The sequence below is a fragment of the Berghia stephanieae genome, chromosome 1, assembly GCF_034508935.2.
Source record: "Berghia stephanieae isolate SIO BIC M18660-M18661 chromosome 1, UCSD_Bste_1.3, whole genome shotgun sequence".
NCBI classification, from domain to species: Eukaryota; Metazoa; Mollusca; class Gastropoda; order Nudibranchia; family Aeolidiidae; genus Berghia; species Berghia stephanieae.
The window spans coordinates 109,318,164-109,334,486 of record NC_088360.1 but is presented as its reverse complement, the minus strand read 5'-3'; the positions used below and the strand labels follow the sequence as shown (position 1 = coordinate 109,334,486).

Below are 16,323 nucleotides of genomic sequence, written 5' to 3'. Positions count from 1 at the left end.
GGTGATTATGGTGGTGTGTAGTGTGTAGCCAGCGGAACATGTTTTTGTTTTGTTTACGACAGCTCATGCTAATATCACGTGACTCTTGTTCATCTGTAGAATACATTGTCTGGGGGACGGACTAAACAACCAGTTCATAAAAATAATCAAGAAAATGAAGGTCAAGGTCACACATTTACAATGAAATGTTCGAGAAAAAATCATTTATTATCAAATGGAAAACAAAAATGTGCACAAAAAAAAACCCAATCAAAAGAAAAAAAAAAACAAAAACAAAAACAATTTGTGTAAATATAAATTCATATACACATGTATACGTATTCAAAAAAGAAAAAAAACAAAAACAACAAAAAACGCCCAAATTCAAACTAAACTCTCATTACCAATTAATCACAAGGCATTGAATTATCACACATTCATCGTTCTCCTTAAATTGTGTAAATTGGAATAACACCCATACACACACACGTATAATATTGTACACAGTAAAGTCATATAATATGATTATGTAATAAAGAATAAAGATTTATTTTTAAAAAATCAAAAAAACGACGTTAAATAGTTTGATGCGAAGAAAGAGGAAGTAGATAGGGAGGACTTAGGGAGGACAGAGTAATCACGTGATCAAACAATTTATTATTATTATTATTATTATTATTATTATTATTATTATTATTATTATTATTATTATTATTATTATATTTATGAGATATCACATTTGTATTCAGAGTAACGCTCAGTGCTCTTTCATTAATTTCATCGTAAAAATAGATAATAATATTGTCGAATCAAAAGCGACAGTATGTATGAACTTGCATTTCATTACTAAACTTAAATTTGATCTCATTAAAAATTTTTTAAAAATCTTGTATTTTCTTTCATTTTTATTTAAATACTATTTCTTTTTTTTTAGTTGGGTATAAGGACAAAGTCTCGTCACATTAAACAAACGATTTAATTTTAAAGGAATACTTTGATCTAATGAGATTAAAAATACCTTTTTTTTCACTACTTTAAGTGCTTTCTCTCTCTCTCTCTCTCTCTCTCTCTCTCTCTCTCTCTCTCTCTCTCTCTCTCTCTCTCTCTCTCCCTCTATCTTTTTCTATCCATCTAAATACCCTCTCCCCCCCCCCCTTTCTCTCTCCTTCATTTTTTCTATCTATCTAACTGCCATCTCTCTCTCTCTCTCTCTCTCTCTCTCTCTCTCTCTCTCTCTCTCTCTCTCTCTCTCTCTCTCAACACACATCCATTATAATTATACATTACACTTCCACAATACATACAATCTATCCTCTAAATTAAACGCGACAACGATGAGTATTTTTCACAACCACACACACGGTCTCCTGTAATCAATGCTTTGAGTTGAAAAATGGCCACCACAGATAATATCATCACCACGACCATCATTCCCCATTCCATTCATCTCCATCCATTACATTCTGTTAGTTTCTAATAGTATCTATATCAAATCTTTGAAGCAAAACAACCCAAAAATTGTATCGAGTGTGTGTGTTTGTGTGTGTGTGTGTGTGGGGGGGGGGGGATCCAGATTACTCTTTAAATGACTATTCAAGTTAGAAAGCATTCAAAAGTTGGGTCCAACCTTCCCTTCTAGGCTTGAGAATAATTTTCTTTTTAATTTTAAAGTTAATTTGAAAAACGTTTTAAAAAACAAACAAAACCACTAAGTGGTTCTTGTGAATTCAATAATTCATAACAATATTTCGCGACTTCATTCAACAGAAATTTAATTCATAAACGTTAATTATTATTCAGTACAGAATATATATATATATATATATATATATATATATATATATATATATATATATATATAATATATATATATATATATATATATATATTATGAAGGAATAACAGATACGAAGGAGAACGTAGGTTTAAGGAAACCTCGGAAACTGCCATAAATGAGTGCATGAGTGCCGTTAGTTGAGTGTGTGTGTGTGTGTTTGAGAGAGAGAAAGAAAAAGAAAGAAAGAGAGAGAGAGAGAGAGAGAGAGAGAGAGAGAGAGAGAGAGAGAGAGAGAGAGAGAGTCCCTCGATAAATAAACCACTAGTATATCAACAACATGCACTCGCATCTTTCTATCGAGCAATCCCTAGATCTAGCAATACTTCATAGCAATCATTGTGAAAAAACACTAACACGTGCTAATGGTGAGTTATTCATATCCATCAAAGAAACATAACACATGCGCGCACGCACACACACACACGCACGCACACACACAATCAATCAAACAAACAAACAATCGTACAAACAAATGACAAGCCACTTGAGTGTTTGGCTAATCAGGGAGGGGAATATAATTGGGGGTGGGTGGGATAGGGAGGGGGAAGTGGTGGGCGGGAGTGGAAGGGAATTGGGGGGGGGGGGGGGGGGTGAGTGGAAAAGTAGCCGATACCAAGGTGCCATTAAGATGTGTTATGAACGTGGAGGAATATTTAGACTCTAGGCTGAATAAGATAAAGGGAGGGGGAACTCAATACCCTCAATAAACTGCTGAATTTTGATAAACCCACTGACTTCGTCATATTTTATTTACCATTATGCATAATGATATAACAGTCAAGAATGGAACGTATAGATAGTATGCGCTTGGCTAAGAAATTCACAACATTGCCATCCGGAAGTATAAAGGACCAACACACAAAATTATGTGTAATCTTAAACGTTTATAGTCTGGTTAAAAGTTTAGTGCGAATTACTCATAAACGCGGATGGCAAAAAAAAAACAATAACAAAGACCCGAGTGACGTCAACTTCATTCTATCTATAGATAAACACCCAAAAAAAAAAATAAATAAAATAAAAGACGGAGGGAAAAAAATAAAAGAGTAATAAGTTGCCTGTCCAACGCTTACTTCCCTTTAATAAAATTTCAGAAAATGGCGACCGATTACGAGAGATGGCAAGACGGAATTTAATCACTCAAACGAAATCCAGCCTTTCACAAATGAAACCAGTTATTGACTTTTTGGCGTGTGTGTGTGTGTGTGTGTGTGTGTGTGTGTGTGTCTTTGGGGTTGGGGGGAAAGGAGAGAAGCAGCAGGATGAGATCACCCCCCCCCCCCCCCCGCTCTTTTAAAAAAAATGGTCTTTGAAAAAAAGAGTGGAATAATAAAAACAGTTGAAGAAAAGGATAAGAAGAGAAAAATAAAAGGAAACAACTTTAAGTGGTTGTGAGTGTGTGTGTGTGTGTATGTGTATCACTTCCTTCAACACATTAGATTTAACAGCACACATACACATGTACATAACACAAACATAAGGACACCCTGGAGCAGCTGGCTAGCCATTTCCACCAAAGAGCGTGTAGGTAACGATTGTTATGTTACCAAGAGCTCTCACTTCCCGCTTTTGGTAAAGCCACGCAGCTTCCGTCTTCTTCTCGTATTTTCTTCATTGTATCAGTAAGCCTAGCGCGCATGATACACGCGGAGCACATCCACCTCGCTGTCTCGCCTGGCACGCGACAATAGCATTGCGGTTAAGAGAAGTGAGAGCTCTTGGTAACTACGTTACCCTACACACTCTTTGTTTCCACTCATGACGGGGTTGTCTAGAATATCATCATCATCATATTTATTATTATTATCATTATTATTATTATCACCATCATTCTTTTACGTATGAAGAAAGTATGTAGTATCATTTTTTTTCTTTCTTTCTTTATTTTTTTTGTTTTTTGTTAGTTTGTTTTGTTTATAGTTTTAAAAAAAATTCATTCATTCATCCCTTTCTTTCTTTATTTATTTCAACTCTGTGCCGAAGACTGGGGGTCGCATTGAAGGAGGCGGACGATAGAAGGGTCGCTCTTGGCGCCTTCGATGAACTCCTCGATGGAGAGCTTCCCGTCCAGGTTCTTGTCCATCTGACGGAATATTTTGTCTGTCCGCTTCTCCGGTGTCGATTCGTCCTCCGGCATCTTCATCACGGTGCCAACCATCTTGTAGATAGCCTGGAAGTGGAAGAGAGAGAGAGAAAAAAAATTAGACATAATACAGTGTTTGGTTAAAGGAAGAAAAAAAAATAGCAATAATTTTAAAACCCCCCCCCCCCCCCCCCAAAAAAAAAAAAAAACACACAAAAAAAAAAACAAACAAAAAAAAACCCCGAGAAAAACAAACAACAAAACAATTAAAAAACAAAACAAACCCGAACAAACATTAATATAATTAAAGAAAACGAAAAAGAGAGAGAGAGAGAGAGAGAGAGAGAGAGAGAGAGAGAGAGAGAGAGAGAGAGAGGAGAGAGAAAGGAAAGGAAAGACAATCATTTCTCTCTCCTTCCCTCTCTCTCTCTCTCACTCTCTCTCTCTCTCTCTCTCTCTTTATTTATTTCTTCTTTCTTTCTTCGCCCCTCATCTATGCCCTTCTCAATTGTATAATGAATTTAAAGACTTTCAGTAAAAAAAAGACGGTGAAGTTGGTGATGATGATGATGATGATGATGATGATGATGATGATGATGATGATGATGATGATGATGATGATGATGATCTGAAAACTTCCATCAAATATCCAGCCATCAAAATGACCCCCACGTTGTCAAAAAAACTCTTATTAAAGCGACGTCCCAGGTTTGAGAGGTATTGGTAAGATGAGGAGCATAATTTTAATCAATCGATAGTATTTGAAGGGCGAGTTTTCTGTCCAAAATTTTAAATACGTGTTTTGGATTTTTTTTTTCTTCTGAGTACGACCGTAAGCCATCGTTAACCATCGTAGCCTGACACTGACCAAAAATTGACGTCAAAATGCCAGTCTTTGGCCACAAAACAAATCGTGAGTTGTATTCAATAGTTAGACCAATGGGACCACTTGTTGCAATGAGCACTACTAACGACAACTCACTAGGCGGTGCAAAATCCAAATAATGACGTCAACATGCCAGTCTTTTTGGGTTTCAGTGTCAGGCTATGATAGTATGCGCTCTCTATAGACCCTAGAGAAAAATTTCCCCTATGGGATGAATAAAGGGAATATTATTTTATTTTAATTTAATTTATTTTATTGTTACCTGGCACTACAATACATTTGTTCAAGTTTCTTTTTAAACGCAATTGAAACTTAGTTTGGATTTTAATTTTCTTTTTATGAACGAAATCCAAAACGTCAACAATTGTTTGTCTTCAGTTATTTATTGAAGCTTTGCATAATAATATGGCTATTTAAACTCGATCTCCTTGGAAATATCTCTTTTCTAACGCACACACACACACACACACACACACACACACACATACACACACAGAAAGTCGTAAACATTGGCATATTCTTCCTAATTCCCAATTCAAACCGAACAAGATATCTTAAGCAGCAAAAAAAAAAAAAAATCTGTTAAAATGTTGGCGATAAAATGGGTTGGATATCATTCGTGTTGCAATCAAAGTGAATCAATATTAATGGCATTTAAATTGGAATGGTGAGGGGGAGGGGGGGGGGGAGAAGGGAAGGAAGAGAAGGAGAGGAACACAGAGAGAGAGAGATAGAGAGAGAGAGATAGAGAGAGAGAGAGTGAAAGAGAGAGAGAAAGAGAGAGAGAGAGAAAGAAAGAGCGAGAGATGGATAGATAGATAGATAGATAGAAAGGGGAGAGAATGACAGATACATAGATAGTCAGACAGAGAGAGACAGAGAGAGAGAGAGAGAGAGAGAGAGAGAGACAGAGGGGGGGGGGAGAGATGATAGATAGATAGATAGATAGATATATAGAGTGAGAAAGAGAGAGAGAGAGAGAGAGAGAGAGAGAGAGAGAGAGAGAGAGAGAGAGAGAGAGAGAGAGAGAGAGAGAAAGAGAGTTTCTCACGGACAACAGAGACCTGTAATACGATTCAATAGTCTGATGTCACACCGCCTGGCAACGGCGGCCATCTTGGTTCTAAACAAAGAAAATCATTACTTTTTATTTTTCATGCTGGCTAGAACTTTTTATATGGCTCGTGATCAGAATGTGTAAAAGTCAAAACATGATCAAATTTATGGGGTTTTTTTTTCCTCTGGATATACTTTATGCTCGCCGGAGAAATATTTCATACGGGCGTCCGCCATTGTTCCGATAGTTTAGAGCCAGTGTTACTAAGTTACCATGCGTCATTAGGAAGGAAGTGACGTTACGACTGTTGAATCCTATTAAGAAACAGCGATTAAAACAGCGATAAAAACAAAGAGGTACAAGGAAATAAAATGATATCGCTGTACATGGAATATGGAATGAACGTTATTGGGAAATCAAATGTAGCGAAACGAATATTATGAACTCTGCTAAGTAAAACGCCACCGAAGACAATAGTTGAATACAATACAGAATTTCTGATATAAATGAAATAGAAGGAATCTGAACTCTGGGAAGTAAAACGCCACTGAAGGCAATCTTTGAATACAAAACAGAATTTCTGATGAAAAAGATATATAGAATATATAATTTGAACTCTGTGAAGTAAAACGCCACCGAAAGCAATATTTAAAGTGCGTCTATGTGGTCTAGTGGTATGACATTCGCGTTCGGATCGGAAGGTCACGGGTTCGAGCCTCGCATAGTTGAGTCCTTGGAAAAGACTCTTCACTCACATTATCTCACTGTGCACAGGTGTGAAATGAGTACCTGGCTCTTTAACAGCGTTGTCTCTGTCAGAAAAAATTATAATATCGCCTAACAGGCGTCATGTCCCGTCCTACATGTTAAGTGTTGCTGTTGGCCAGGAACCCCTTGTAATAGCGCTTTGAGCACGTTTAGTGCTTATTGTGCTATATAAAAGCTCAATTTATTTTTGAATTCAATACAGGATTGCTGTATGGACCACATCGTCATCCACTGCCCAGTGACAAGCCTATCAGGAGGCTACGAGACAGCCTATAAGGCAGGAAAAGAATTTGAAGAATGGATTAAAAGATTCAAAATAGAGGTGTAGCCATTCGATACTACTAGGATTGCTGATATAAATGATATAGAATGAATCCGAACTCCGTGAAGAAGCACGGCACCAAAAGCATTCTTTAAAGACAATGTAGAATTTTCAATGCAAAAAGTACCAAGTTCATACCGCGACACCATGCATACCCCGTGGGGTCTGCGGGTTACAAATTGAATACTCAGAATCGGAACGGTCTATAGATAGTATGTGCTTGGATAAGAAGCTCACAACATTGCCATCCGGAAGTATAACGGACCAGCACACAAAACTATGTGTAACCATGAACGTCTATAGTCTGGATAATACAGTTTAGTGAAAATTACTCATAAACGCGGATGGCAAAATAAAAAAAAAACAATAACAAAGACCAGAGTGACGTCAACTTCATTCTATCTATACTAAAATGGCGCGACAGAAATCTTTGGACACATGGTCGAAATATCAATGCGCGCGATCTACTATGAATCTGAACTCTTTATGTTATTAACCCTTTAGAGGCAGGAATTCTATTTCCGTCCTGTCCTATCCTGACATCCATGCCAGATTACCATTATTTTCACCAAAAATACAAACAATAACATTTCACTATTTAAATGTGTGATTTTTTAAATTTCTTTCCTATGTCAAGGGGAGAAGCGGGAAGATGTGTGTGTGTGTGTGTGGGGGGGGGGGGGGGCACGGGTGCTCTTATCTGTTCATTTTGTCCTTTCGTGTTTGTTTATTAGTCTTTTGGTTTGTTTGACTATTGCGTTACAGTGTCATTTATTGAATCCTGCGTCTATCCTTAATTTTCGGCATTTCTGAAAGAAGACGAGGAGATAGAAAGGAATGTGAGAATGAGAAGAAGAAGAAGGAAGAGAAGAAGAAGAAGAAGAAGAAGAAGAAGAAGAAGAGAAGAAAAAGAAGAAGAAGAAGAAGAAGAAAGAAGAAGAAGAAGAAGAAGAAGAAGAAGAAGAAGAGAAGAAGAGAAGAAGAAGAAGAAGAAGAAGAAGAAGAAGAAGAGAGAAGAAGAAGAAAGAAGAAAGAAAGAAGAAGAAGAAAGAAGAAGAAGAAGAACAACAACAACAACAACAACAACAACAAAACCTCTTTATCCCGCTTAACCGGTAACACCCGGCAAATCACATTGTCTGTCAGCCTTATATTCACACTCCTGACAACTGTCTGTTTCCTACTTCTACGGTCTTAATTTCTAACTTGATATTACTAATCTAAAAAAATAAAATAAAATAAAAAAATTATAAAGTAATAAAACAAAATGAGCGTTCGGAATATCAATTAATTTTAACGATCAGATCAAACAACAGTGATACTCCCCATGCCATTAGCTTTGCCTTATCGGCACCACATGAGATTGCACCAATTTTATGTTCTTCTCTTCCCTTTTGCCTTTTACACAATCCCCTTCTTAATTCTCTTAGGTTTATTTATTGATCGTTCTTATAACAATTTGAAAGAAGAATAGTATTCCCTTTTCAGATAGCAAAGGTTCACGTTTTATATTACAGTTGGTATCGGTAACAACGGGAGGCGGAGGTTTTAATATATATATATATATATATATATATATATATATATATATATATATATATATATATATATATATATATATATATATATATATATATAAATATATATATATATATATATATATATATATATAGAGAGAGAGAGAGAGAGGGGGGGGATAGAGAGAGATAGAGAGAGAGAGGAGAGAGAGTGGGAGAGATAAAGATGGGTGGTGGTGGTGGTGGTCGTTGTGGGAGGGGTGACGACGACGACCATGATGATGATGATGATGACGACGACGACGACAACGATGATGATGATGATGATGATGATGATGATGATGATGATGATGATGATGATGATGATGATGATAATGATGATAATGATGGTGGTGGTGGTGATGCTGCCCTTGTTAGTATTGGCGATGATGACAGTAAAAAAAAAAAAAACAACAAAAAAAAAAACAATAAATCCGACGAGCATTTCATTTGAATTCTAGATAAAGAGCCCATTCCGTCAAACGAGCTTTCAATCGGTTTCAGAATATTCCTTGATTCATAAAACACGATAAGTGGTGAAATAAAAACAGACGTATCTAGATAAACACTAGCCATATTGTATATCTTGCTTCCGCCAAACCAATTCCGTGAACGATTAATGACAGTTTAAAACCATCGGCGTCTCCACATAACTGTTAGGTTATATTATGTTTTTGGACGTTGCTCACCTCACCGTATTCTCTTCCGAGCTCATCAATCAGTTTCTTGGCCCCATTCTTCATCCTACCCCAGGGATTTGGGACAGCGGATTTCCTGGTTTTGTTTACTTTAAACCTCCCGATATTCTGACACTTTTACCCACAGCATTATTTTATACTCTCTCTCTCTCTCTCTCTCTCTCTCTCTCTCTCTCTCTCTCTCTCTCTTTTATCTCTCTCTTTCTATCTCTCTCTCCCTAACTCTCTCTATATCACTCTTTCTTTCTCTCTACCTCTCTCTCCCTCTTTCTATCTCTCTCTCTATATCTCTCTTTCTCTCTCTCTCTATCTGTCTCTCTCTCAATCTATCTATCTATCTCTCCCCATCTCTCTCTATATCCCTCTTTCTTTCTCTCTACCTCTCTCTCCCTCTCTCTATCTCTCTCTCTCTTTCTATCTCTCTCTATATCTCTCTTTCTTTCTCTCCCTCTTTCTATCTCTCTCTTTTTCTTTCTCTCTCCCTTTCTATATACCTCTCTCTTTCTTTCTCTCTATCTCGCCTGTTAGGCGATATTACATTTTTTTCCGGACAGAGACAACGCTGTTACTCATTTTACACCTGAGTACGGTGAGAGAATGTGAGTAAAGAACCTTTTCCAAGTACTCAACTATGCGCCGAGCTAGCCAGCCTCGAACCCAGGACCTTCCTATCCGAAAGCTGAGTGTCATACCACAAGACCATATATAATATCCAATAGGTTTCTTCAAGTGTATAGATAGTATGCGTTTGGCTAAGAAGCTCACAAAATTGCCATCCGGAAGTATAACGGACCAACACATAAAACTATGTGTAACCATGAGCGTTTTAAGTCAGGTTAATACAGTTTAATGAGAATTGCTCATAAATGCGGATGACAAAAATACAATATCAAAGACCCGAGTGACATCTTCATTCTATCTAGAAGAAAATACAAAACAAATGTATTGATGAGAATTCCATGTTTCTATGTTTTGTTCCTTACAGTATCCATTATTGTGTCATTGCCAAACACCACACAAAGGCTGTGGTTCATCTAAGCTATGAAATGATTTTAGTATCTGCAGCTCTAAATCAATCACACATGTCGTATGTGTTTAACCCCCCCTCTCTCTCTCTCTCTCTCTCTCTCTCTCTCTCTCTCTCTCTCTCTCAACTCTCTCTTTCTCTCTCAACTCTCTCTCTTTCTCTCTCTCTCTCTCTCTCTCTCTCTCTCTCTCTCTCTCTATCTATCTATCTATCTATCTATCTTTCTGTCTATCAATCAATCTATCTATCTATCTATGAATCTATATCTACCTTCATATCTATGTATCCATCTATCAACCCCCCCCCCCCCCCCCCTCTGTCTCTCTCTCTTTCTCTCTCCCTCTCTCTCTCTCCCTCCAACAAAGCACCTTTCTCATTCCTTATTCACATTCCTTGATGATGATGGCGATGATGATGATGATGATGATGATGATGATGATGATGATGATGATGATGATGATGATGGAGATAGAAGAAGAAGAAGAAGAAGAAGAAGAAGAAGAAGAAGAAGAAGAAGAAGAAGAAGAAGAAGAAGAAGAAGAAGAAGAAGAAGAAGAAGAAGAAGAAGAAGAAGAAGAAGAAGAAGAAGAAGAAGAAAAAGAGTGAGTAGGAGATGAGCGCTAGGAAAAGAAAATTTATGATAAATATTTTGACTCAATCAATTCATAATACTTTCATCTCCTTGTAATCAATAACTTAAAGGTTTCCCTAAAAACAGCGATTCTCCAAACACTTTGATAATCGTCGCAGCCACATCGATCCTCGCGGCAGCCACATTGATCCTCGTAGCAGACTGAGAACCACATTGTATTTTCGAAGAATTACAAAAAAATTTGATTGGCTCCAACTTCAAAACTTCACGGACATTTTATAATAAGTCATTAAATAAAACTTGTTGAAAACGAAAGTCGATGCCAGGCTAATATTATAAGTTTAAGGACTTTGAAGTTGCTATAACTATTACCATGATTTGTTCTTGTTAAATTAAATCGAATTCATATCACGTTTCCATCAACACATGTCTTACAGTATGTTATATGTTTTTTTTCATATCACTGTAAAGCGCTTAGAGCCTGGGACAACCGGGTGAAGCACTATATAAATGCCATTTATTATTATCAAATCATTCAGATGATAAATCGTTGATTTTTTAAGTTAACTTAACGAAGGGGAATAAAATCTTTATCTCCTAAAAATTACGAATTTTTAAAATTTTCAATAAGACAAGACTGCTAAAAAAAAATAATACAACAACCATCAAAGCAAAGTTGGCGATCAAAAATCTGTTAAAGAATGTCTAGAGTATATTATTATATACAGTGGGATCTTGAGTTGAACCCGTGGCCTCAAGAAGTCGGGGAGAGAAAGAAGGCTCTAATAAGACTAGGGTTAGAAGCGACCTATTTTTGGGGTCGTGGGTAGCTCATACGGTAGAGTCACGATGTCCCCGGCCAGGCGGAGTTGTCGTACCAGTAAGGTCGCGGGTTCGAGCCCCCATCACCATCGCCGACGCGAATTTTTTTTCTCTGTTGACTTCTGGCACTTTCCTACTCACTTCATTGCTTGTTGTAATCTTGATAAAGCCAACACTGACAGACCAAAAACATTGGCTGACTATAAGTAAGGTTGGCCTTTATTCATTAAAAAAAAATAACTATAAATAAAAACAACTTAATTTTTTTTTAAATGAGCTTTTTTATAGCACAATATCCACTAAACGTGCTCAAAGCGCTTTACAATTTAGGACAAGACATGACGCCTGTAAGGCGATATTATAATTTTTTTCGGACAGAGACAACGCTGTTAACGGCCAGGTACTCATTGTACACCTGAGTACGGCGAGAGAATGTGAGTAAAGAGCCTTTTCCAAGGACTCAACTATGCGCCGAGCGCGAGGCTCGAACCCAGGACCTTCCGATCCGAAAGCGAGTGTCATACCACTAGACCACACAGCCGCATAGGCGTCATGTCCCGTTCTTCCCGTTCTTCATTATCAATGGGACAGGCTTTGGTTTAAAAAAAAATAACTATAAGTATTGAAATGTAAGCTTCAATTTATTAAACGAAGACAAAAAATGTGGAAGTTTCGGGTTTCCTCCTTTTTCACCAAAACACGATGAATGAAACACTAAGGACGAATGCAAGATGTGTGAATGGCGTAGTTAAGGTGTTTATTCACTTGATTAATGTGTAGTGATGATGGTGGTGGTGATGATGATGATGATGATAATGATAATAATAATAATAATAATAATCATAATAATAATGATGATGATGATGATGATAATGATGATAATAATATTAATAATAATAATAACCATAATAATAATGATGATGATGATGATGATGATGATGATGATGATGATGATGATGATGATGATGATGATGATGATGATGATAATAATAATAGTAATAATAATAATAAAAATAATAATAATAATAACAATAAACATTTTGAAAAAAAATAAAAATAAATAAAGAAATAGATAAATAATAATAATAATAATAATAATAATAATAATAATAATAATAATAATAATAATAATAATAATAATAATAATAATAATAATAATAATAACAACAATCACAATAACAACAACAACAACAATAATAACAATAACAACAAAAACAATAACAACAACAACAACAACAATAATATCACTTTAAGACGTAAAAGAGTAGCGATGTTATCCGCCAATCTCGAACCCCTACGGACACGACAATCTCTAATAAGAACAAAATCCCCCAAGGGCTTTAAAACAGAGGAGGTTTGAATCCAAAACCAGACACGGGGGATTTCTTTGCCCCAGGGGATCCGGCCAGTAAACTTCATCTGGGAGACAGCATGACAACTGCTGCGATCACAATAATAATATTATGCTGCTGAAGGAAGAGCAAGGATGACTAATGCTATCTATCTACATGAAATATTACGACAATACGCTTCAACAGTGGTAACGTCACTTCCCTCGTAATGGCGCATAGTAACTTAATACCAAGTTATAGATTGCACTCGTCAAGTTATACGAACGAACACGGGATCAAATTTTATTTCCCGTTCTCTCGTCACAACAATTCAGAACAAAGATGGATCGCCTGCCTTTCACGTTAGAAGATGGAACTGGTTCTAAACTATCGGAACAATGGCGGACGCCCTTATGAAATACTTTCCCGGCGAGCATAAAAGTAGTACGTATATCCAGAGGAGAAAACCATTACATATCTGATCATGTTTTGACTTTTATACATTCTGATCACATGACATGTCGAAAAGTTCGAGCCAGCATGAAGAATAAAGAAGTACCGATTTTCTTTGTTTAGAACCACGCTGCTCGTTGCTGGGCGGACGTGACATCAGACTATTGAATCCTATTATGACACCTAAAAAAATATAGATTTTCTTTTTTATTGGGAACTCATCCCCGAATATATCCCGTTCCTACTGGTCGTGGGTACGAGCCTCGCTCGGCGCATAGTTGAGTCCTTGAAAAAAATGCTCTTTACTCACATCCTCTCACCGCACTCAGGTGTGATATGAGTACCTGGCCGTTAACAGCGTTGTTTCTGTCCGAAATTTTTTTTGGTTTGTATCGCCTAACAGGCGTCCCGTTCTACATGTTACGTGTTGCTGTTAGTCAGGAACCCTTGTAAAGCGCTTTGAGCACGTTTAGTGGATAGTGCGCTATATTAAAAAAAAAAAACTCAAGCTAAAGTAATTATACAGGAACAAAGCAGAAATGAGGGTGTCCTAACACAACACTTCATAAGTCGGTCAGATATCAATATCACTGTTGATCTAAACCGTGTTCAAGTAGGAGCAATGAAGACAGAACGTGCTATAATGAATGGAAAAAAATAGCTGGTACCATCAAGTAGTTGTTTTGCACACCACAGCATCAATTGGAAAGAGCCTAGGTGCACATATGATAAATGATAAATGAACGCAATTATGGGCCTATTTTAATATTATTGTAACAGACAATATAATTTTGGGCCTATTTTAATATTATTGTAACAGACAATATAATTTTGGGCCTATTTTAATATTATTGTAACAGACAATATAATTTTGGGCCTATTTTAATATCATTGTAGCAGACAATATAATTTTGGGACTATTTTAATGTTATTGTAACAGACAATATAATTTTGGGCCTATTTTAATATTATTGTAACAGACAATATAATTTTGGGCCTAATTTAATATCATTGTAGCATACAATATAATTTTGGGCCTATTTAATATTTGTGTCATACAAATAATTTTGGGCCTATTTTAATATCTATTGTAACAGACATAAATTTTGGGCCTATTTTAATATTCATTGTAACAGACAATATAATTTTGGGCCTATTTTAATATATTGTAACAGACAATATAATTTTGGGCCTATTTTAATATAATTGTAACAGACAATATAATTTTGGGCCTATTTTAATATATTGTAACAGACAATATAATTTTGGGCCTAATTTAATATCATTGTAGCATACAATATAATTTTGGGCTAATTTTATTGTCTCTTAATATATTATTGTAACAGACATTACAATTTTGGGCCTATTTTAATATCATTGTAACAGACAATATAATTTTGGGCCTATTTTAATATTATTGTAACAGACAATATAATTTTGGGCCTATTTTAATATAATTGTAACAGACAATATAATTTTGGGCCTATTTTAATATAATTGTAACAGACAATATAATTTTGGGCCTATTTTAATATTATTGTAACAGACAATATAATTTTGAGATTATTTAGTATTTCAATTACAACAATGAGCCCCCAATAACTTATCAGACCTGCAAATATGAATACATGTCGGTCAGGTTTAATTTGTTAATCTCACCCGTATTTAAATAGAAACAAAGAAGAAAAGGGAGGTGTCCGAAAACATCGGTCAGATACCAATATCACTGTTTATCTAAACCGTATTCAAATTGGACCAAAGAAGACATGGCGCGTTATAATGAATGGAAGAATAGAGCTGGTACCATCAAGTATTTGTTTAGGACACCACAGCATCAATTGATCAGATCCTAGGTGCATATACCGGCAGGTCCGATGAATGAACGCAAATATGGGCCTAATTTAATATTGCTGAAACGTTGTTTGCGTTGTTATGAGAGTATTTCCATTACAACAATGAGCCACAAGACATATGAAAAGTTCTAGCAGCCCTCCATAACTTGGGTTATCAGAGCTGCAAAGATTTAATTTGTTAATCTCACCCGTATTTAAATAGAAACAAAGAAGAAAAGGGAGGTGTCCCCGAAAACATTGCATCGCATTCGTAAATCGGTCAGATATCAATATCACTGTTTATCTAAACCGTATTCAAATTGGACCAAAGAAGACATGGCGTGTTACAATGAATGGAAGAATATAGATAGTTCGAAGATGACGTCACTCAGAACTCTGCTATTGTTTTTTGCCATCCGCCTTTATGAGTAATGCTCACTGAACTGTATTAACCTGACTATAAACGTTCACGGATACACACAGTTTTGTGTGTTGGTCCGTTATACTTCCGGATGGCAATGTTATGAGCTTCTTAGCCAAGCGCCTACTATCTATAGCTGGTACCATCAAGTATTTATTTTGGACACCACAGTATCAATTGGGATTCAGTAGTCTGATGTCACGCCGCCCGGCAACGGCGGCCATCTTGGTTCTAAACAAAGAAAATCATTACTTTTTATTCTTCAAGCTGCTAGAACTTTTCATATGTCTTGTGACCAGAATGTGTAAAAGTCAAAACATGATCAAATTTATGGGGTTTTTTTTTCCTCTGGATACGCTTTTATGATCGCCGGAGAAATAATTCATACGGCGTCCGCCATTGTTCCGATAGTTTAGAGCCAGTGTTACTAAGTTACCATGCGTCATTAGGAAAGAAGTGACGTTACGACTATTGAATCCTATTGGTCAGATCCTAGGTGCACATATCGGACGGTCCGATGAATGAACGAAAATATGGGCCTATTCTAATATTGCTGAAACAGACAACAATATAATTTTTACGTTGCTATGAGAGTATTTCCATTAGAACAATGAACCCCTAATAAATTAGGTTATCAGATCTTCTAATTTATTGTTAAT

The 16,323-nt window shown here is 36.2% G+C and overlaps 1 protein-coding gene across 3 annotated transcripts in view; it reads right to left on the bottom strand.

Moving 5' to 3' along the window:
• Positions 1 to 2,841: 2,841 nt before the first annotated feature.
• Positions 2,842 to 16,323, bottom strand: part of LOC144962696 (neurocalcin) — a 233,048-nt gene continuing 219,566 nt past the window's right edge. For all 3 annotated transcript variants that reach the window (XM_078895852.1, XM_078895853.1, XM_078895851.1), the window contains one exon: positions 2,842 to 3,986. In XM_078895852.1, coding sequence (XP_078751978.1) covers positions 3,783 to 3,986 — 204 coding nt within the window. In that variant the 3' untranslated portion in view covers positions 2,842 to 3,782. The remainder of the gene's footprint in view (positions 3,987 to 16,323) is intronic.